The 22,087-nt window shown below is 37.0% G+C and overlaps 1 protein-coding gene across 2 annotated transcripts in view; it reads left to right on the top strand.

The window, feature by feature from the left end:
* Nucleotides 1-22,087, top strand: part of EDIL3 (EGF like repeats and discoidin domains 3) — a 259,518-nt gene that overhangs the window by 176,387 nt on the left and 61,044 nt on the right. For both annotated transcript variants that reach the window (XM_081943349.1, XM_081943350.1), the window contains exons 6-8: nt 11,499-11,654; nt 14,900-15,044; nt 15,923-16,107. In XM_081943349.1, coding sequence (XP_081799475.1) covers nt 11,499-11,654; nt 14,900-15,044; nt 15,923-16,107 — 486 coding nt within the window. The remainder of the gene's footprint in view (nt 1-11,498; nt 11,655-14,899; nt 15,045-15,922; nt 16,108-22,087) is intronic.

Here is a 22,087-nt window from a genome sequence, read left to right as displayed (position 1 = left end):
TTCTTAACTTATTATGGGCTTCTATCACAAAGCCTGATTTCATTTTGTTCAGATTCCCAACAATCCATTTGTTTGCCGCAACCATTTTTGAGCCACTGAGCATTCTTTGGCTAGTGAGCATTAGGCTAACAAATTGAGCAATTTCTAGTCCATAGGAGATATGCAACTAAAACCTCTTTTGTTCTGGCCAGAAATAGAAACCCCTGAGCTAGCATTACTGCAAGTTCGCAATAAAGACTCAACAACAATTTTTTTGCCAGTGGTATGTAAATTTAAAATAGGTTTAATGCAGCTTTCAAAAAAGTTCAGTTCTGCAACATGCCATAATCCAAGCTACCTCCCACATGAAATGTCATTACATGTTATCACACCACCTACTGCAGCCTTCCACAGCTATAAAAACATGTGTAAAAACAGTATCTCTACACCAGTGTCAGGATTAAAACAATTTCTCTTGGTTCATTCCAAGCTGGAAATGAGGCACACCAGACAATCGGTAGAAAATAAAATAATAATAATGTTTATTTCAGTTGCTTTGAATGGATCACTACACCCACATCTCTTTGTTTCTCCTTTTATAAAGTTCTGTAGTTTAGAAATTTAGCCAGTTATAAGCCTCAATGATTTTCAAGACCAGAAAATAACAGATAAGGTTTAAGAAAGAAAAAAGATAAAGAAAGAAGACACAGGTGCCAAAAGAAAAAGAAAGTAAAGAAAGGAGAAAAATAATTACTTCAGACTTTCTTTGTTACAGATTTTAAAAATACATCAAACTTTCATGCATGAAGGCAAATATACATATCCCAGGATAATGTCGCAAGATCCAATCTGGGTTAGTCATTGGGACCAAAGGTTTTGTCTTCTGAGTTTATGGAGTCATGTTAGAGCTCATTCTGACAGAGAGAAGTTTCCTGAAGATGGGCTTCAGCATGAATCCAAAAGCTTGGAAGACTAAATATTTGGTCCCAGTGACTGACCCATATTTGGCATCAATTTTTTACTCTAAGGCAGGGGTGTCCAAACTTGGCAACTTTAAGACTTGTGGGAGTTGAATTCTGGGAGTTGAAGTCCACAAGTCTTAAAGTTGCCAAGTTTGGACACCCCTGCTCTAAGGTTAACATTTGTCTACCTTAGTTTCTCATTTTAAAAACATCCAAAAGTGGTTTCAAGTGGAAATAAATTGCTCAGTCTTCTCTTTAATCAAAGCTGTCAATTTTGCCATTTCCATCACTTCTATCAGCTTTATCATTCATTCTTCCATTTTAGGTATTTGTAGATACTTCCACTTTTGTACATATAAAAGTCTCACTGCTGATGTTGTATATAAAAGCAAATTTCCGTGAGATATTTCTCTTTCTTTGACCAATAAACTCAAAAGAAAAATCTTTGGTTTCAATTTACATTCACTTTTAAAATCTTCTGGATCAAAATACATGCTAGAGCTCAGTATTTTATAACTTTTATGCATGTCCACCAGAGAGGGGGGGGTTGTATCTTCAGTTTGGTTATATGTTACCAACAAAAAATTTTCACAGTTTATTCCCAAAAATGCATGATTTTATAAAAAAGTATCTTTTAATTTAACCAATCATTATCAATGGAATGGAATGCATTACTTATCACAATCAAAGATTTTCCTATTTTAAAGTGAAGATAGAAACCTCTTTTTATATGGTGTTTCTTTACCTAGAGTCAAAGCAGATTTTTTTCAAAATGGGCATTTTATCTAAAATGGGTTGTTTTCTATGCATAAAATATGTGTTGTCCTTTACATAGGCATGCATGAATTTTGGTACATGACATCACTATCATTTTTAATGGAGAAGGCAGCTCTTTTACAATGACACTACTGTTGTCTATTTACTAACTATACAATCTTTAAATGTATAAAAAAATTACAACACCAGCAACCTTTAACATTTTCTTGTAAAAAATGCTGTACTGTTAGAAATTTGGACTATGTCCACATTGTTTTGACTACTTATTATCTATTGACTACATGAATATTATCATTTTGCATATGTAAGAAATAGTATTACATTAGGTTTTTTTTAAAAAAATTGCTGCCGCAGATGTATTGTTTCAAAACACCTGAAAGTAGCTATACAATCCTTATCCCACACAATGAATATGTTTGGAATCATACTTTCCACCTGCATTTAAATATTGCCTTTTATAAACCACACGGATTAGTATAAACTTGTACCCAGAATAGCCCATATATCAGTGGTGGGTTTCGGCCGGATCGCACTGGATCGCGTGATCCTGTTGGTCAATGAACCCGGAAGTAAGTTCCTGCCCTGCCCCTTTCACTGGACAGTGCTTGCCTGCGCTCCACCAGCTCGGGCACGACCGGAGAAGTTTCTCTTCTCAGAAATGTCTTCAGTGGAGCAGTGGCAGCCTGCGTCCTTTCAGGAGCTTCACTGAGGAAACTTCTCCAGTCGCGCCTGAGCAGGCAAGCGCCGTCCCATCGCCATGGAAACAGTGAGTGAGGTGAATCATGTGGTTGCTCAGATCACACGGGCGCAGCCCGAGAAGACATTTCTGAGAAGAGAAACTTCTCCGGTCGGGCTGCGCCCGTGTGATCTGAGCAACCATGTGATTCACCTCACTCACTGTTTCCCTGGCGATGGGACGGCGCTTCCCTGCGCTTCACCAGCTCAGGCGCGACCGGAGAAGTTTCCTCAGTGAAGCTCCTGAAAGGGATGCAGGCTCAGCAACCGCTCCACTGAAGACATTTCTGAGAAGAGAAACTTCTCCGGTTGCCCCTGAGCTGATGAAGTGCTAGAAGGGGGTGGGGGGGGGAAGGAGCAGAAAAGACAAAAAGGAGAATGAAAGGGAGAAAGAGGAGGTGGGGGATAGGGGATCCTTGCTGCTTTCTGAGCTTGGTGGTTTTCTTACAGACATTTCATTACCAAATTAGGTAACATAATCAGTGCTAGAAGGGGGTGGGGGGGGAGAAGGAGCAGAAAAGACAAAAAAGGAGAATGAAAGGGAGAAAGAGGAGGTGGGGCATAGAGGGATCATTGCTGCTTTCTGAGCTTGGTGGTTTTCTTACAGACATTTCATTACCAAACTAGGTAACATCATCACTGCTAGAAGGGAGTAGGGTTGCGGGGAAAGGAGGAGGAGGAGAAGTCGAAGGACAAAAAGGACAAAGGTAAGGAGGGAGAGTACTGTGGGGTCCTTTGGTGTTCTCTGAACTTGGCCGGCAAGCCACTCCCACCCAGTCACATGGCTGGCAAGCCACTCCCACAAAGGAGGCCACACCCACAGAGTAGGTTCCAAAATTTTTTGAAACCCACCACTGCCATATATGCTATGTTTCCTATTTGGAAAGAGGAGGCTGTATATAATAGTTAAATCTTGTGCTATTTCAGATAAAAAAAATAAAAGTAAACATTCTTTCTGGTCACCATTTTTAGTCATGTTTTTCCTACCTTGTGCCTTGCATACAAATAGGGAAAATTAAAATTGTAAATTATATAGCAAAATTATTATTTGAAATAAAATAATTAATGCTTCCCCTTTTTCTAAACTGATTAGGCTGATCATCAATAATTTGTACATTAAGTGTATTTTAAATTATTGTGGCATTCCATAAAACATGCAACTGAATGTGTGCTTTGCGCTGAGGCTGCTGTCTGAACATGCTAGTTGTTGAATAATTTATATCTCTCCATTAATAGAATTCTTAACAACTACCTTTGGGAGTAAAATAATAACTTAATAAGAAGAAACAAGCCAAGCTAGTTTTCAGTAAGTCTAATTCTGTAAACTTTCAGAGGCAAAAGAAAAATGGGAGGTTGTTTCCCAGTGAAAGCCAAATGAATTGATGTCTAGAAAAATGCTGAGACTTTTGAAAAATGTTCCTTTTTACTTTAATCATCTATGTGATGATCCAATTCCACTTATTATTTGTTGCACTAATGACCAAAAAGGCTTTACACAAAGAGGAACACCTCCGTCTCCATTAGAGAAGTATCTAGCAAGGTCAATAGTACTAAAACAATATAAAATCATGGATACAAAAAGTATATCTGGTATTTTCTTCTTTTCTTTCTCCCTCTCATTTTCTCTTTCTCTCTCTCTCTCTTCTTTCTGGCAGGAAATTTATCTTTATATAATAAAATAATGACAATATTGTCATTTAGTTCAGAGATGCAAAGAGATCTAAAAAATTTCCCTTTTTGCTAAAAATACTATTCTTTCTGTTTAAATTCTATCAATGATTCTTAAGATTAGTTTTATAATGTTTGCAATTTTACCCTCCTTCTCTTCGTCATCACTATCATCATTATCAGAGTTGAAAAAGACCTTGGAGGTCTTCTAATCCAACCTCTGCTCAGGCAGGAGATCCTATAGCATGCCAGACAAGTGGCTCTCCAGTCTTTTCTTCTTAAAACCCCCTGAAAATAAGCCATTCAACTTGTTGATTGTTCTCACTGGTTGATTGTTCTCATTGTCAGAAAATTTCTCCTTAGTTCTAGTTTGCTTCTCTTTTTGGTTACTTTCTATTCATTATTTCTTGTTTTGCTTTTTGATGCTTTGGAAAATAAGTTGACCCCTCTTATTTGTGGAATTCCCCCAAACATTGGAACACTGCTTCCCTGTCTACTCATTGATGTTATACTTTGTATCAATTTCTTTTTTATTCTCCTCATTTGTTTATTCAATCTTTTTTTAAAGGAAATAAAAATTTATCTAGCTGTACAGTATAGATTCATTTTCATATTTGATTTTATAAGCCAGCCACATTCACTATGGATCCAGGAAATTACAGACATAACAGCTTGACATCAATACCTGGGAAGATTCTGGGAGTTTGACACCCCTGATTTAGATGAAGGGATAGATGGGAAACTCATCAAAGTTGCAGATGACACCAAGCTGGCAGAAATAGCCAACAATCCAGAAGATACGCTTAATATTCAGAAGGATCTTGACAGACTTGAACACTGGGCTCTATTTAACAAAATGAAACCCAGTGATAAAAAAAAGTAAAGTTCTACATTTAGGCAAGAAAAACTAAATGCACAAGTATAGCATAGGTGGTACTGGCTCAACAGTAGTAACTATGAGAAGGATCTTGGAGTCCTAATGGAGAATCACTTAAATATGAGCCAGCAGTGTACTATAGCTGCCAAAAAAAGCCAATGCAGTCCTAGGCTGTATTAACAAAGAGGTAGAATCAAGATCATATGAAGTTTAATACTGCTTTGTAATGTCTTGGTAAAACCACATTTGGAATATTGCATCCAGTTTTGGTCACCACAATGTAAAAATGATGTTGAGACTCTAGAAAGAGTACAGAGAGCAACAAAGAGCAACAAAGATGATTAGGGACTGGCTCAAAATATGAAGAGTGGCTGCAGGAACTGGGTATGTCTAGTTTAATGAAAAGAAAGACTAGTGGTAACATGATAGCAGTGTTCCAGTATCTCAGGGGCTGCCACAAAGAGGATGGAGTCAAACTAATCTCCAAATCACCTGAAGGTAGAACAAGAAGCAATGGATGCTTCTCTCCTAATCAAGGAGAGAAGCAACCTGGAATTAAGCTTTCTGACAATTAGAACAATTATTCAGTGGAACAACTTGTTCCCAGAAGTTGTGGGTGCTCCAACCCTGGAGGTTTTAAGAACAGATTGGACATCCATTTGTCTGAAAGGATATAGGATTTCCTGCCTAAGCAGCGGGTTAGACTGGAAGATCTCAAAGGTCCCTTCCAACTCTGCTGTTGTTGATGATGTTGATGTTATTCATAAATCATCATCTATTTGTCCTTTTCTTTGATAGTGATAGAATGTAACTATAATAGGCATTGATATATTTTCCATGACTGTAAAAATTAGAGGGATCTTTGTCTCCTGCACATACATGCAGCGCATGTATGTGCATATGAACTCTTTAAAGATTCCAGGAGAAAGATTATTAATCTACACAGTTGAAAATATTTCATCTCAGTTGCAACATGTGAGATATTATTCAAATACTGTCTCCATGTAAAAAGTGAGATCTAACCCCGAAAAGGAAAGCTGAAATTTGAAGAAAGAAAATAGGAGCAATTTACAGTTAATGTCTTAGCCAGACATCCTCCAAAAGCAGAATGACTGGAATGGGACCAGACTTAAGGACCAGATGGTGCTGATGCAACAGCATGGTTCTATTTTTAATTGCTCCTGCTGTAGAAAAAGCTGAACAAGATAACTGAAATGAAAGGTAAAGAATCACAGCTACTAGCTGCTCAGTTGCAGTTTTGTTTCATTACTGAGATAGAAGGAAAGAAGACCTACCTTTTTGTCTACTTACAGTATATCACAGTCAAAACTCTGTTAGTGTCCTGTATTTAGACAGAATGGTTTTAGTGTTTAAGGTTTTGTTTGTATTTTGAACTTCTAATTTATCTACTGGTTGCCAAAATAAATTGATCATCAGACTAACAGGTTTCCTGTAAGCCACAAATCCCAGGGTCCAAATTACAAATCATATTTGAATAATCTGGGTTACTGCCAGTGTACCACTAATGTTAAACTCAGCATTTGTGGATTGGAAGACAAGTTTTCTTTCCTTTAAAGTTAAGTATTCCTTTTGAGGACACACATTTTAGAATTATGTTATATTATTGCCATGTTATGATGTAAGGAGCTAGAGTAAATAGGAACGTAGGCAGGGAGGCAGACAGACAGACAGTTTTTCATGTTCTATCATATCCAATTCTCAGAGACTACCTGGACAAGTCCCTGCAGTTTTCTTGGCATAATTTTTCAGAAGTGATTTACCATTGCCTCTTTCCTAGGGCTGAGATAAAAGGACTAGTTCAAGGTCAATGTTTGCAGAGAACCTGGAAAAATTTAAATTACTGGCAATGATTGCTTTGATTTCATCGCTTCAACAGTTCTAGTAATGCCAGTAAGAATTGAATTAATTAAATAAGAGGAGAGAGCTTTTTTAAAAAATCAGATGAACTATTAAAACAGTAACATGTATTATACAGTCAGAGGATTAATCCTATGAGGCACATTTCATCATTTGTCCCTTCTACAGAATATCTGCAGTTTACTGAGATTTATATAATGTAAATTAAAAGGCATTTGCCTTATTTTATCACTTTGCTGCAGTTTTAGCTTAGAAATTCCTGATTATCTATTTTTACATTATGTATTAATTTATAACATTTATTTTCCCCTGTCTGATTTTGAAATGACTCTGGAAGGTTTACAAATATTGTTGATTTGCCTGCCAGAAACTAGCCAATTTAAGGTTAGCTTCCTTCCCTATTAACCATCCTCATTGCTTTTTCCTCTCCTCCCATGCCCCGTTTAAAATTAAAGATGATAAATTCATTTATTTTTTTGTCTTCCAATCTATTTCGGATGGACAGAAAGAAGCATTTGATAGTAACATATAGTGATTGTCAGGACATCCACAGTTAGGAATGGGCTAAAGTTCACATAGAAAGGTCAAAGCTTTCGTTACCCAGTTAAATCTTGAATGTTTTTCTCTTCCCCACAGATATCGCTGATAATTATATTTCACTAGAAACACATTTACATTTTTATGCTAAATTGTTTATCTTCATCTCTTTCATTGATCTGAAAGAAACAGTTAATATGTAACAGTGATCATTATTTTCCCGCAACTAGTTACTTTATTTGTTAAGCTTTTGAAATGAGAAAACATTGTTTTATAAAATACCAAGAAATGTAATGGGACTATGGTATGAAAACAGACAAATTCCAAAGTTAAAGTTAGATTGGTTTATCGTGGGATTTTGTCATCTATAGGAAACAGAGCAGATGATTTAAATACATGTCATTATTCAAAATCCTCAATACATTTTCAGTCTTTGTTTGTGATGTTTGTGATTAAACTGCCATAAGCTGCCCATCATAGCACCTTGACTGGACCGCAAGAATTAGCAAGGGGAGAGGAGGATGTTTCTCAATAAAACTGCAATCACTGAAATTTAGTGGGAGTTTGAGAAACACTATATCTAATTTATGTGTACAAAGACACATAAAAATGCAGTCCATAAAACCTATGATGATAAACAAAGCATAGACACACAATCTGGTTTGGGAAATATTAGGTCATTATCACTAGAAAAGATAGTCATCAGAGAAAATTTTGCTCTGTTTTTTTTTATTGCACAAATTGGATCCAAGAACCAACACATGTTTCTTCTAGAACAGGGGTGTCAAATTCAGGGCCCTCGGTCCAGATGAGTCATGTGCTGGCCATGTCCCACCCCCTGTTTAGCAAAGGGGAGAAAAGTCCTGAAACGTCATGTGATGATGTGAGTTTGACACTCCTGTTCTAGAACATCAGAGCCATCTCTCAAAGCAGATTGGATGATTCCTGCTTGCTTCACAAAGCTAAGGATTGAAATTCAAATGTTGAGTTACATTGGGCAATGTTTAAAATGGCAAATCAATTTTTGTTTCAAATTGTATATATCAACCTTTGTTTAGCAAACCCAGGAAAATATAAATTACTGAAAATGCTTGCTTTGACTTCATTGCTTCAACAATTCTGATAATGCAAGTAGGAATTTAATTATTTAAATAAAAAGACAGAACTTTTTGCATTTTTAAAAAAATCAATTGAATTATTAAAACAATAACATGTACTCTGCATTCAATGGATTAATAACACTTTCACAAATTTATTAGATTAAAACCTTGGGGTACTGATTTGGCTTTCTTATAAATATGGGGAAATACTTGCTTTTCAAATGATTTCTTGCCTTTCCTTGGCTGGTAGGAGATTTCTAATGGCACCAATGTATCTTTTGACCTGAAAATGATTCAAGTCCTAACTTGTGATATAAGATAGGTACTAATATACACATATCAGAGCTTCTGCTTCTTCTTTTCTTGGAGTTTATATCCTGAGTGTTGCTTCCAAAGAAATCTTCATTTTTATAGACAGTGTTTAAGTGAAGATCAAAGGTAAAAATTGAGAAAGAATCCCAGAAGGCCTGCCAAATACAAAGAATTGTGCCTTTCCCTGACACTGCCTCCCTTGTGGAAGGCATTAAACACCTTATTTTTCCTTCCAGAAATTTGGTCTGGGAATGGTATGACCTGCTGAATAAGGATTTTTTTCCTGGCGCTTCTGTGATTGAACCCTATTTTTGTTGGGGATTGGGAGGGAGGGTGTTTTCATATTTTGCTTTAAGTGGTTTGTTGTTATTTTGATGGTGTACACTTCCATGTATCATGTGCTAAGTAGGATGGCTGTATCAGTCAATCAGTCAATCAAGTTCTCAGCTGAATTTTTGGGCTGATTTTCATGAGACCTATAGCTTTACTTTCAAGTTATACATCTATCTATTTAGTTATTTTCAAGAATTTACAATATAGTGGAATATTATATATTATATTCCTACTTTAGTGGGAATATCTTAACAGTGAATAGACTCACCCTTAGTTTATTTGAGTACTTTATTCTACATTTAAAGGAGAAATTTAACTAAATTATAAAGAAATTATATAATTATGAAGAAGTTAATAAATAGACTATCAAATAGATAGTTAATGCAGACAGCAGCAAATTAGTTCACTTGGAATTGGACTCTGATGCAAACCCCATTTATTTCAATAAGGCCAGAGATGTAAATATTTCTGGGTTCCTCTGATCATTTTTTAAGCAAAAGAACTAATTGAACAATTGAATTTCATCCCTGAGTTTTTTAATATACTGTATATGACATTTGTCAGGGAAATGAAATTCTAGTCTACAGTCTTGCATAGTTTTATGATCAAGATTGCCAAGAAAAAAAGAGGAGAGAAAACTTCCACTGAATGAGCTGAAATCTGTTTGCTTAATGCCGATCTAGCCTTTATTCCATAAACAACTGTAAGCTACATAAAGTCTTAGCCAAATCACAATTTCTTTAATACTGTAAGACTTAATCCTTTCATGTATTCAGAGAGATGCAAAAGTATTCTGTATGTTACACTTTATAAAAAAAAAATAAACAGACCAAAGCGATCTTTTGCTATTTCCACTTTTTCCTATCTCTATTTTCTTTGATTTCCTGTTCTGATATTCAAAAATTATTAAAACAGAATTATTTTCCACATTCAAATGCTTATTTTATATGAAGAACATTTTGACATTTTTGAGAAATGAACTCGTGGATTCATTAAGCAGCTCTTCCAAGTTCCACCCCCATATGATTTGTACAGTAATGTCATTCCCTTATATATTGCAGTGAATTAATACTAAATCTACTCAGAAATTATTGTTTATTGATTAGGGTATGTCAGTTGCCTACATTTTCTATTAACTTTATGTAAATCACATGTAGGCAGAGAAGATTAAAACAATTACAATTGAAATATAAACCTTATTTGAAATCCTTATTAAATCCTCATTAAAAATATATGAGCAGAATTGTCTTTTTCATTAAGACAGGTGTAAAGGTTAGCTAATTTAATCCTGGCAGTAAATAAATTTCAATTTATATTTTAAAATGCTTTGTTTAACTAACAAACTAATATATTCTTTTCTTGGGAATCATAAATCAAACATATCATAAATATTGGTCAATATGAAATATACATTACGAATGTTCTTTTCACTTCACTAGAGAAATATAACATCATTTATAATAGTATTTTTAATTAACCAGTGTGTATGCATATTTATTCTACAAAGCTAGTAATTATTTTACTTCCACTGACTATTTGTTCCAAAATACAATCCCAAGCAGAATTATTGGTCTACTGAATATCTGTCCATGATTAACCATACCTATACTGGATCATTTTGGGAAAAAAAACTGGAAAGAATATTAATATATATTAAAGATTGTTGTTTTTTTTACTTAAACAAGATTCCTTCAATATAGACGTTTTCACTGATTTCAAAGTTCTTTATTAGTGACTGAAAAGTCATTGGATTTATTAGAAAAATATGTCAACATTGTCAGATGAAGTTTTTATACTGGAACATTTCACAGAACAGTTGTTCTTCTAATCAAAAAGGTAGATAGGTTAATGCACAAACTTGCAGGACTAAAACGTGTTTATTACTTAGAAAGAAAGATTTAACTCGTTGTATCTTAACAGTTAGTTATAGGGTTTTTTTTTTAAAAAAAGTGTTTAATTGTTTCTTAGACTGTAGTTAGAATGGAATCTGCTTAATATAGTTTTAGCAGTGGAAGTTATCACACAAATCAGGCCTCAAGCAATGTTAGGTATATTCTCCAAGCTGTGAACTTGACTTTGTTCTGTATTAATCTTGTGTCCATAAGAATATGCACAAGAGAATGGAAAACATGCTAGAAGAAATGACTTTAGCATGTAACATTCTCGTAAATTAACTGAGTGTCACAAATGGGTTGGTTGAACTTCAGTTTAAATAAAGCCTTGGACATAGGAAAATTTGGTGTTAGATAAGCCATACATTTTATTTATATGAGCAATAGCAACAGCTAAATGAAATACAATGCTGATTATTTCATTGGTGATGCCTGATTATAATTTCAGATAAACCTACAACGAAAAATGAGAATCACTGGAGTTATCACACAAGGCGCCAAGAGAATTGGAAGCCCAGAATACATTAAATCATACAAAATTGCATATAGCAATGACGGTAAATTATGGAGCACATACAAAGTGAAAGGCACTACTGAAGATATGGTAAGTCAATTTAATAAATATAAAAGTACTGTTATATAATATAATCGAATTGTTATTCAATTTGAATATTACCTGACTCTGATTGTGGGCAGCTCACAATGTATTACCATAATTATCCAGTACAAATAACAACCAATGGGATCTAGTCAGTGCATTCAGAAAGAAACAAAAATAACAAAATCAACTCAAACAGGAGCCTATACATCTTTGCCATGATGTAAAAAAGATGTGGAGACTCTAGAAAGAGTGCAGAGAAGAGCAACAAAGATGATTAGGGGACTGGAGGCTAAAACATATGAAGAATGGTTGCAGGAACTGGGTATATCTAGTTTAATAGAAAGAAGGACTAGGGGAGACATGATAGCAGTGTTCCAATATCTTGGGGGCTGCCACAAAGAAGAGGGAGTCAAGCTATTCTCCAAGGCACCTGAGGGCAGGACAAGAAACAATGGGTGGAAAACTAATCAAAGAGAGAAGCAACCTAGAACTGAGGAGACAATTCCTGACAGTTAGAACAATTAACAACTTGCATCCAGAGGTTGTGAATGCTCCAACACTAGAGGTTTTTAAAGAAGATATTGGATAACCATTTGTCTGAAGTGGTGTAGGGTTTCCTGCCTGGGCAGGGTGTTGGACTAGAAGACCTCCAAGGTCCCTTCCAACTCTGTTATTCTGTTATTTAACCCAAAATCTTAGAGCACAATCAGGTGTCCAAGGCTTTATAGAATGCCCATAGGGTGGGGGCTGTTGGAGAAAAATCTGTAATATTTTTGTTTCATCTCATGTGTGACTTACAAGATTTCAAGATGAGAAGGCAGGATATTAATTGATTAATAGTAATAATTAATAATTACTTTTTCTTATATTGTATACGTTCCTCAGTTTGCAAGGTCAGGTCAAGCACCCACAAACATGTTCAGCCACGTTTGATGGGCAATAAGCAGAAAACGGGGCTTATTTATAATCAAGTAATAAGGAAATAGAAGAGTTAAAAGTGAGTGGATGCAAATTAATTATAAAAACATGATGTTTTAAAATAAATTCAAGTTGCTATTTTGTACCTGCTAAATGTTAAATCACAGCTCTAGTTAGCTCTGGTTGCCTGATCAATTTCTTCTTGAAGTACATATTTACACTACATAAACTGTTCCTATGTATGTACCTGCTCCTAGTGCTTGCCAAATGTTCAAATGGCTCAAATATTTCTATGGGAACTAATAGCTATAATGGACATTCCCCTTATAAATTCATAGTGGTGTAGCAGTTCTGTCTTAATTATGTTGACAAATGGTCCTTGAAAATAAAGAATATTTTTTAAAACACTGAATAAACTGATTGTAAAAGTAAGAATGCATTTTAAAATGTAACTTGACCTATATGAAGTATGCTCAATTGTATTTTACTCTTAAGAGCAAAAGAGGAATACAGTGTCATCCGTTCCTGTCCTGAAGCAAGAACAGAGAACAGTATATTAAAAAATATTATTAAACACAAGGGTATTTGAAGGTTGAAATTGCAACTATACACAGAGTCAAACGATATAGTTGTTTTAAAGCTATTGCCACGGAACAGATTCTATAAGGCAGCAATTAATTAAACAATCCAAACAGGTAGACTTTAAGTTCATTTGACTTGGTAAAAGGTTATTTAGACAGGCACAACAACCTTGGTAGATAGCCAAGACTTGAAAGATGCATAGAAGCATACAAGTAGGGTAGGATACAGGAAGTAAAAAAAAAATAGATATTCCAGCCCTTCCCTGTATTGCCACATATATTTTTATAGAACACTGACACCTACCGGCTGTTCTACAACATGGCTGTTACTGGCTGTTCTACCACATGGCTGTTGCTATGGAATGTGGGTCCAAAACTGCTTGTCCAGTGATTGTGCAAAAGATAATAAAGCATCCACTTGGCATCTAAATAGTGTTTTATTTAGTAAAACATAATGTAGATAGGTGTATCAAGCTAGTGAAAGCAAGGCTCAACATACACACATATGCAAGCGTGGAGGAAAAGTATAGTTACAGTAAGAAATAGTGGTCTATCTTTTCCCAAAAACGTCATATATATTTCTAGTATGGCAATGAGACTGGATATTGGTGGTTGATATTGCCTGCTCCTACACCTAACAAATACTATTGAGAGACATGTCTGGTAAACTAGTATGAGAATAATGTAGAGAGCTCTTTGGTAGGAGACAAGGGAAAGACAATGCTGAAAGCATACTAGTATATTTCTTTTGGTTGCTAACCATTTTGGTCATATAATTTATTACTAAATATTGTCAAATTAAGTAACGGTACTTTTATTTCATATAATTTCCATTGGTAGCTATTAGTAAAAATAGTTGGATACAAGAATAATAGTGGAAAGTCTTGGTCACAGATCTGCATTCTAAATCAAACACCCAGTAGAACCTAGCAAATTCTTTAAAAGCGATATTTTAACATATGTGGGAGGGAAAATGAACCACATGAAGCAACTACAAATTCTTCTGGCATACATAGTAGCTTTAGGTGTGACTTCTGTTGTGTTCCTGCATATATCCAAAAGAGAAATGTATGTAGATGTGGCTGTAGACCTGGGAGCAACATCTAAAGAAGCTAAGTGAGTTGGAGGTGAACAAAACTGTACAGAAAGCACTTCTAAAAGAGCTGCTTTGTACATTGCTAAACATTCCAAAGTATTTCTTCTGAAGAATTTGTTAAACCCTAATATATGTGACACCTCTAAGTGGCTTGTCATTGAATTGTTCAGACTGAGAGATATTGAGTGGTCCAAAGTCAACCAGATGATTTCATGCGTAAGGACTCACAGTCTTCCTGTTTCTAATTACTATACCAAACTGTTTCTCCCTTGATGACATAGGGACAGAATATCTATGAGATCACCTGTCTCCAATTACTTTTATACATCCTATATGATTTGATAAGATTGACATGTTCCAAGTCCCATCAACAAAACAATGTCTGACATCTCACCATGGCAATGACCTCTTCTCTATCCTCTCGTCTGGTCTTTGGGTTTGCATTCTGCCTGAGGATTGTAGAGTCATAATCCTATGGTTCTTTAGGAAGTCCCTAATAACCTGGTTCTTGGAGGAAGCTCTGAAATGGGGCAAATTGCATTTTAATTTTTTATCTAATATAGTTGTAAATAATAGATAATATAGATAAAGAAAATAATATAGATAAATATCAGTATTTGTGTGTAACTAAAACCAATTATGTGCTGTTACAGGTTTTCCATGGAAATGTGGATAATAATACACCTTATGCAAATTCTTTCACCCCGCCAATAAAATCTCAGTATATACGATTGTATCCTCAAGTCTGTAGAAGGCATTGTACTTTGCGAATGGAACTTCTTGGCTGTGAATTATCAGGTCAGTATTCTTAGATGTTTCTTTGTGTTATTTTAAATATCCTGGTGTCTTATTATAAATTTATGTATCTCTATATAAATATGTCAAAAACCAATATATGTTTTCATCATTTATTTAACCTTTTTAAAAACATATTTTTGTAATTCTTCAATTTATCTGTTATTCTGCTACTGGAGCACATCATTCCTATTTCCCCTCATACTTTATCATCTTATTTCAGAGAACTAATTCTAAAGTGATTATATTTGTTTTAATACAAGAAATACAGTCAAACTCAAAATTAAAGTTAAAGCAATAAAATAAGAAAGACTCAATATACCACCAGAAAGAACCAGTTTGATATAGTGGTTAACGCATCAGGTTAGAAACTGGGAGACTGTGAGTGCTAGTTCTGCCTTAGGCACTAGGCGGAACTGGGTCACCAGTTCCTTTCTCTCAGCCATAGGAATGAGGTAATGGCAAACCTGAAAAACTTTACTTCAGGGACTTGTCCAGGCAGTTTCCAAGAATTGAACACAACTGAACAGAAGGGAAAATAAAATACATCCAGCACTGAAAATGAAATAAAAACAAATGGTTTGGCATTTATATCATAGTTTTCTGCTAAACTATGTTGGTCTATGAAGCTAATGAAGAATTAAAAGCAAGTTTATGGAGTTAATTAAAATGTAGTTAAAAGAATCATTTTGTTCATAAAACAAAACAAAATGTTCAACAGTTGCTTTTGATGAGATTTGATTTGATTTCGTTTTCTTGCGTTGAAGATAAAATCCTCAGTAAAACTATGTACCTTTAATAACATGTGCACAACATCAGAATTTACAGGTTACTCACCTATTTGTTTTCAAGGATCTTTTTTTTTTTTTCATTTTTTTTAGGTTGTTCTGAACCTTTGGGGATGAAATCGGGACATATACAGGATTATCAGATCACTGCTTCCAGTATCTTCAGAACACTCAACATGGATATGTTCACATGGGAACCCAGGAAAGCTCGACTAGACAAACAAGGCAAAGTTAATGCCTGGACATCAGGGCACAGTGACCAGTCTCAGTGGCTACAGGTGATAATTTTGGCTGTTTGGCTTTTTATGAAGAACAACAGATTAGATTAGATTAGATTAGATTGGATTGGATTGGATTGGATTGGATTGGATTGGATTAGATTAGATTGATATTAAGGGGCCAGATAAATTTATAGAGTTTACTATTTTAAAAAGTATGACCAATGTATACTGAATTAAAAGAATTCCAAATAGTAATCGAGATGATACAAGAGCCTATGATGATATGGACATAGGCTAAATTACACCACAGTCCCAAAAAAGATGTTGAGACTTTGGAAAAAGTAAAAAGAATAGCAATTAAGATGATTAAAGGCTTGGAGACTAAAACACATGAAGATCAATTGCAAGATTTAGGTTTGGCTAATTAGAAAAAAGAAGGACTAGAGGGGACATGATAGCAGTATTCCAGTATTTGAGAGCTGCCAGAAAGAGGAAGCGGTCAATTTATTTTCCAAAGGACCAGAAGGCAGGACTAGAAAAAATAGATGGAAACTAATAAAGGAGAGAATAAAGGAGAAACTTCCTAACAGTGAGGACAATTTACCAGTGGAACAGGTTGTCTTCAGGCATAGTGAGTTCACTTCATCACTGGAGGTTTTTAAGAAGAGACTGGACATTCACTTGTTTAAAATGATATAGGGACTTCTGCTTGACTAGGGGGCTGGACCAAAATACCTTCATAGTCCCTTCCAGCTTTATTCTCATTGGTAGGCTTTTTCCACTCAAGAGGAATAACATCAAGCCTAAAGAAGTAGTTGGAATGCCAACAATATTACCAAATATTTTTCTTTTTTATCACTATATGTTCATTTGAAGAAAAGACAATATAAACATTTCCAAGAATGATACCATAAGGTTCAATTTATTTGCCTTTTAATAACTAACTGTGCTTAACATTTCCTTAGGGGAAAATTAAATGATAGCATCCATTAGATATTGATCCAATAGAGACATGTTGTGAGACTGGTAGAAACAGATTTCATCAGCTTTATTTCTTCAAGACCCTCTCTGTTCTCTTAGACATGCTACAGAGCAGATCAAGGAGCCATTCTGAAATTGGTGGACTTAAGTATCAGACGGAAACAGTTTCCATGAAAAGAACTTTACTACAAAAACACCAAAAATATGATCTCCAGGGTTTCTACTTTCCTGTCTTTCTCTGCACTTTTTCTGTTGTAAAGAGGTTCCAGTTTTTAGTGCAAGGGAAATGAAGTATTATTTATTATTTAATTAAATGTATTGACTGCCCAACTCCAGTGGACTCTGAATAGCATAAAAAACCGAGGAAAATTGTTAGGTTAGTTTAGGTTAGGTTTATTGGACTTATATGCCGCCCTTCTCCCAAAGGACTCACGGTGGCATACAACATAAAAACACATATTACAAAAGTTAAAAGAAAGATTAAATCAAATATCAAAAAAAAAAAACCCAATAGACATTTACAATGAGATTTAGAAATTAAATTAACAATTAACAATTAAAATTAATAATTTATTTTATTCAGGCCAGGCTGGCTTGCTGGAAAAGCCAACTTTTTAGGGCGCACCGGAAGGACCGGAGGTCAGGAATTATGTGAAGCTCCAGGGGCAGCTCATTCCAAAGGGAAGGTGCTCCCACAGAGAAGACTCTCCCCTGGGGGTCACCAGCCGACACTGCCTGGCCGATGGCACCCCGAGGAGGCCAACTCTGTGGGATCATACTGGACAATGGGAGGCTACCAGTAGTAGTAGGTGGTCTCACAAGCACCCTGGGCCTAAGCCATGGAGTGCTCAATGTGGTCCAAGGCCCCAGTCCAAGCCCAGGCTTCCTCTAGGGCTTCAGTGGAACTGTGAGCAAGGGATTCAGGAAAAGTCCCAAGCTCCATCAGGAACCTTTCAGGGTCTATCAGGTGCCTGAGGAGGAACCATCTAATCAGTTCCGCCTCCCTGCGGTGCGGAGTTTTTAGTATGGAAGTCAAGGCTAACGAGGAAATGATCCAACCATGACAAGGGCTGGATAGAAATATCCCCTAAATTTAGATCATTCATTCACTGTCCAGAGATGAAAAGCCTCTTCTTTGCATGCCACCTCTCGGGATCCCAAGATCCGTCATTAAGGAAGCATCTTGATAAGCAAGAAGGCTGTCCCCAGGAAAGGGGGAGGTCCGAAGGGAGTAAAGTTTTGTTGCAGTATAATATAGAGGAGAGTGTGGCATCAATCAAAATGGACTGACATCACAGGGAGATGGTATGGGGAGATGACATATCCACGGGGGGGGGCAGCCGACAGTGTTCAAGGGGGTAACAGGAGGCTTATGTCCATCATAGCCATGGTCGTTGTTGAAGACAATATGTAAGGGTAACGGTCAGATATCAAAATCGCCGCAGATGATAAATTGTGGGTTGGTGAAGTGGCCAATGATGGCAGCAGTGAGGACAGAGGTGGCAGCGGCGGCTGCTCCAACAACTCCAACTGAGCTCCGTCCATGCTAGCCACACTCATATCCATCTCTGGGGCCGTACTCTGTTAACCCAGTCCATAGTGTCACAAGGCGAGGGGCCAAATGGCCAAATGGCACAGTACTGTGGCCCAGGAAATGGCTGTGATACCGGTGAGGGCCACAACACAGGAACCCCCCCACTCCAACCGCCAACTACCGAAATGTATGAAAAAATATAAAAACTAAAAAGTTGAAAGCACTGCAGACAGTCAGAAGTAAAATAATGTAATGATAGCAAAAACAATAAAACAATATAAGAGCCAAAGGTGGTATTCAGCAGGTTCTGACCAGTTCTGGAGAACCAATAGTGGAAATTTTGAGTAGTTCGGAGAACCAGTAAATACCACCCCTGACTGGTTCTGCACCCATCTATTCTCTGCCTCCCGAGTTCCAGCTGATCAGGAGGAAACGGGGATTTTGCAGTAACCTTCCCCTGGAGTGGAGTGGGAATGGAGATTTTACAGTATCCTTCCCCTGCCACACCAACTAAGCCATGCCCACCAAACCATGCCATGGTAACTAAACCACACCTACAGAACCAGTAGTAAAAAACTTGAATCCCACCACTGAACAAGAGCTATTTTTAAAGCTTACCGTAGGAGAGGTAAGCTGTCATTAACGCTGAGGGGATGTTCCAGAGAGTGGGGCTGCAATAAAAAAGGTAGACTTCCTAGTCCCACAAGACAGCACTGTTTCATGGAGGGGACCTGGGGAGTTCCCAATCTGCTAGAACATACTAGATGGGCAGAAACAGTTGGAGATAAGTGGTCTTTCAAATTAGCAGACCCTATGCCATACAGGGGTTTATAGGTAATAACTAACACCAGATGAGACACAACATCTACTTCTTCTAGTTCATTATGTGTCTAAATTGAAATTTATTTGCATTTCCATATATCTGTTATCCATATGGAGGCAGTTATGTGAATAAATCTTTGTAAATCTGGGTACTTAAATTTAATTCCAGTAAGTGTATAATCAACTTGATTGTGCTGTTAGAAGTCTATCTGAAATGAGCTGAATAATAGATAACTACAGATGCCATCTGGAAAGTTTTTCTAGCTGATTGGCTGGCTATGTAATATCATGTCACAGCAATGGAAGCATAGATTCTGATTTTAATTAAATATTTTTTGAAACACATGTACCAGATCAGATTTACTGAAGCAAATTGAATTATTCAGATGGAAATTTACAAGAGCCATAGAATAGAATTTATGATTTGTCAAAGAGATTGACTACTTGGATTTGATTAACGAGTTTTCAAAGAAAAACACCCTTATTCCATCTCCTTATTACACATGGCAACCTGATGTTATTTACTTGTTTATTTTTGATAGCAAATTCTTTCATTAAACTGGGTGATGAGGCTCTAGATCTGTATTTCTCTACCATTTTGGTTCCGGTAAGATTGATGCAGCATTGTGAAACTGTTAAGAAGCTGTTCACATTTCTTGTTTTCAGAGATAGGATGATTTACAGAAGTTCCTGAATAGGCTAATATATAAAAGTGCAACAAATCACCCTACAGAAAACTGTTTGACAGGTCACTATTCAATTTACATATTAGATACATTGTATATGGCAGTGATTTGAATCTGCTGTCGGGAAGGGAAAGGATGCTCAGCATGAAGTCAACTGTACCAGAAGTGTGCTACTAACCCCCTGAAATCATCTCACATATAAATTATGACTTATTAACTTCTTTAATTTTTTTTACCTGTGGTTGCTAAGCATTTCAACTGCATGATTACTGCCTTCGCTTTGAGCTTAGTTAGGGAGAGAAGGGAAAAAAGAAGAGCTAGCAACGCCACGGTGTGTTTATTATCCCACATGGTGTGTTTAGATCCACACAAGTCATTGCCCTACAGATAACCAAGATGCTCCTGAACTAAATGAAAAGAGGCTGCTCATCTGCCTATAGGCTATCTTGTTTGGTCAACTGTGGAATGAAATCTGTAGAAAAAAGCGGTAGCTACGTCGCACCTAGGCTAAAAACAAAGCACTTGTGGGAGAAATGAAGGAAACTGGTTCTGACTTGGAAAGCCATAAATAATTTGGGTGTAGTGAAGAAAAGTCATTTGCTGCCACTATTCATTGGATTCACCTGCGAAAATTCAGCTATAGCTGTTCTGAACTCATCCATCAGCAAGTAGGAGTCAAACCTTCTGGTAGCTATTCCTTTCTTTACAATGCATTTCCTGTTAAGTTGACAGACCTACAGATGGTCCTTGCTTAACAACTGATTGCTTAAAGTCTGTAGAGAGTCATCCAGGTCATGGTTGTCCCAAAGGTGCTTTTTTCAGGAGGCAACTGGACTTTCTTGTTTTTTCCTTTGAAGACATTTCACTTCTTATCCCAGAAGCTTCCTCAGCTCTGACAGGATAGCGGGGTGTTCTGACCCCCCTTCCTCCGTTCCCCACACAGAACACACACTCCGGAACAGTACAAGGGAACAAGGTTTATTGCACAAACAGACAAGAGGTTCCGTGGCAGCAAGCCACCAAGACAAAACTCACAGGAACAGAACACAAAAGCAGCTATCCAGCTTGCCAAGATCCCAGACTAGAGCTTCTGGCATAAGTCTTCTGTTGACTGCTGCGAAGGGCGTATGCAAAGTCAACCCTTTCATAACCTAAAAAGGACGCCTCCCAAACACCAGCTGAGAGCTCTTTACCGCCTATAATTATGCCCACGCTCCTTGCGTCTGTGGGCGCGCCGGTAACGGGAGTCCAGAAACTCCCTGCTGAGTCCTGAGTCACTGTCACGTGACTCTTTCCCGCTGCTCCAAGGCATGGCATCGGGAGTCCTCCTCCTCTGGCTCTCACCGTTGCTCCATGCCTCAGGCGCCTCCTGGTGGCCGACCAGACTCTCGGATCCGTGCTCAGCATCCGAATCCTGTCCAGGGTCGCCCATCTCCTCTGGAGCTGACTCGTAGGGACTATCACTCTCGGATTCTGGTGGCAGCGGCAACGGCAACGGCTGGGCCACAACATTGGGGAATGGAAGGATTTATATTCCTTGCAGACAGGTGGTCATTTTCATCGTTTTAGAGGCTCATTGAAGCATTTGGAAGTTTAGCTGTGTCCTCAGGGTCACCTGAGAGGTACTCCTGGTTCCTGTAGTATGCAACCCCCCCCCTGAAAATATATTCCTACTCCCATACCATTCAAAGAGTGTTCATCACAATTTGGGATAAACACTCTTTAAATGGTGTGGAAGTAGAAATGGATTTCTGGGAGAGAGGAGAAAAATGCAGACTACAGGAACTCAGGTGACCCTGAGTATTTAGATAAAGCTCCAAGCGCTTCAATAAGCCTCTAAAACACGGGTGTCAAACTCAATCTCATCATGCGACGTATCCTGATGCATCGCGACATTTTCTGCCTTTGCAGAGCCGAGGTAAGTGTGGCCTGTACATGACACATCCAAGGATGCAAATGACCAGCTGTCCGCAAAGAATAGAAATCTTTCTATTCCCCATTATCCTGTCAGAGC

This window comes from Natrix helvetica, assembly GCF_964273705.1.
Source record: "Natrix helvetica genome assembly, chromosome: 2".
In the NCBI taxonomy this organism is placed as follows: Eukaryota; Metazoa; Chordata; class Lepidosauria; order Squamata; family Natricidae; genus Natrix; species Natrix helvetica.
This window is presented reverse-complemented; position numbering and strand designations above follow the sequence as displayed.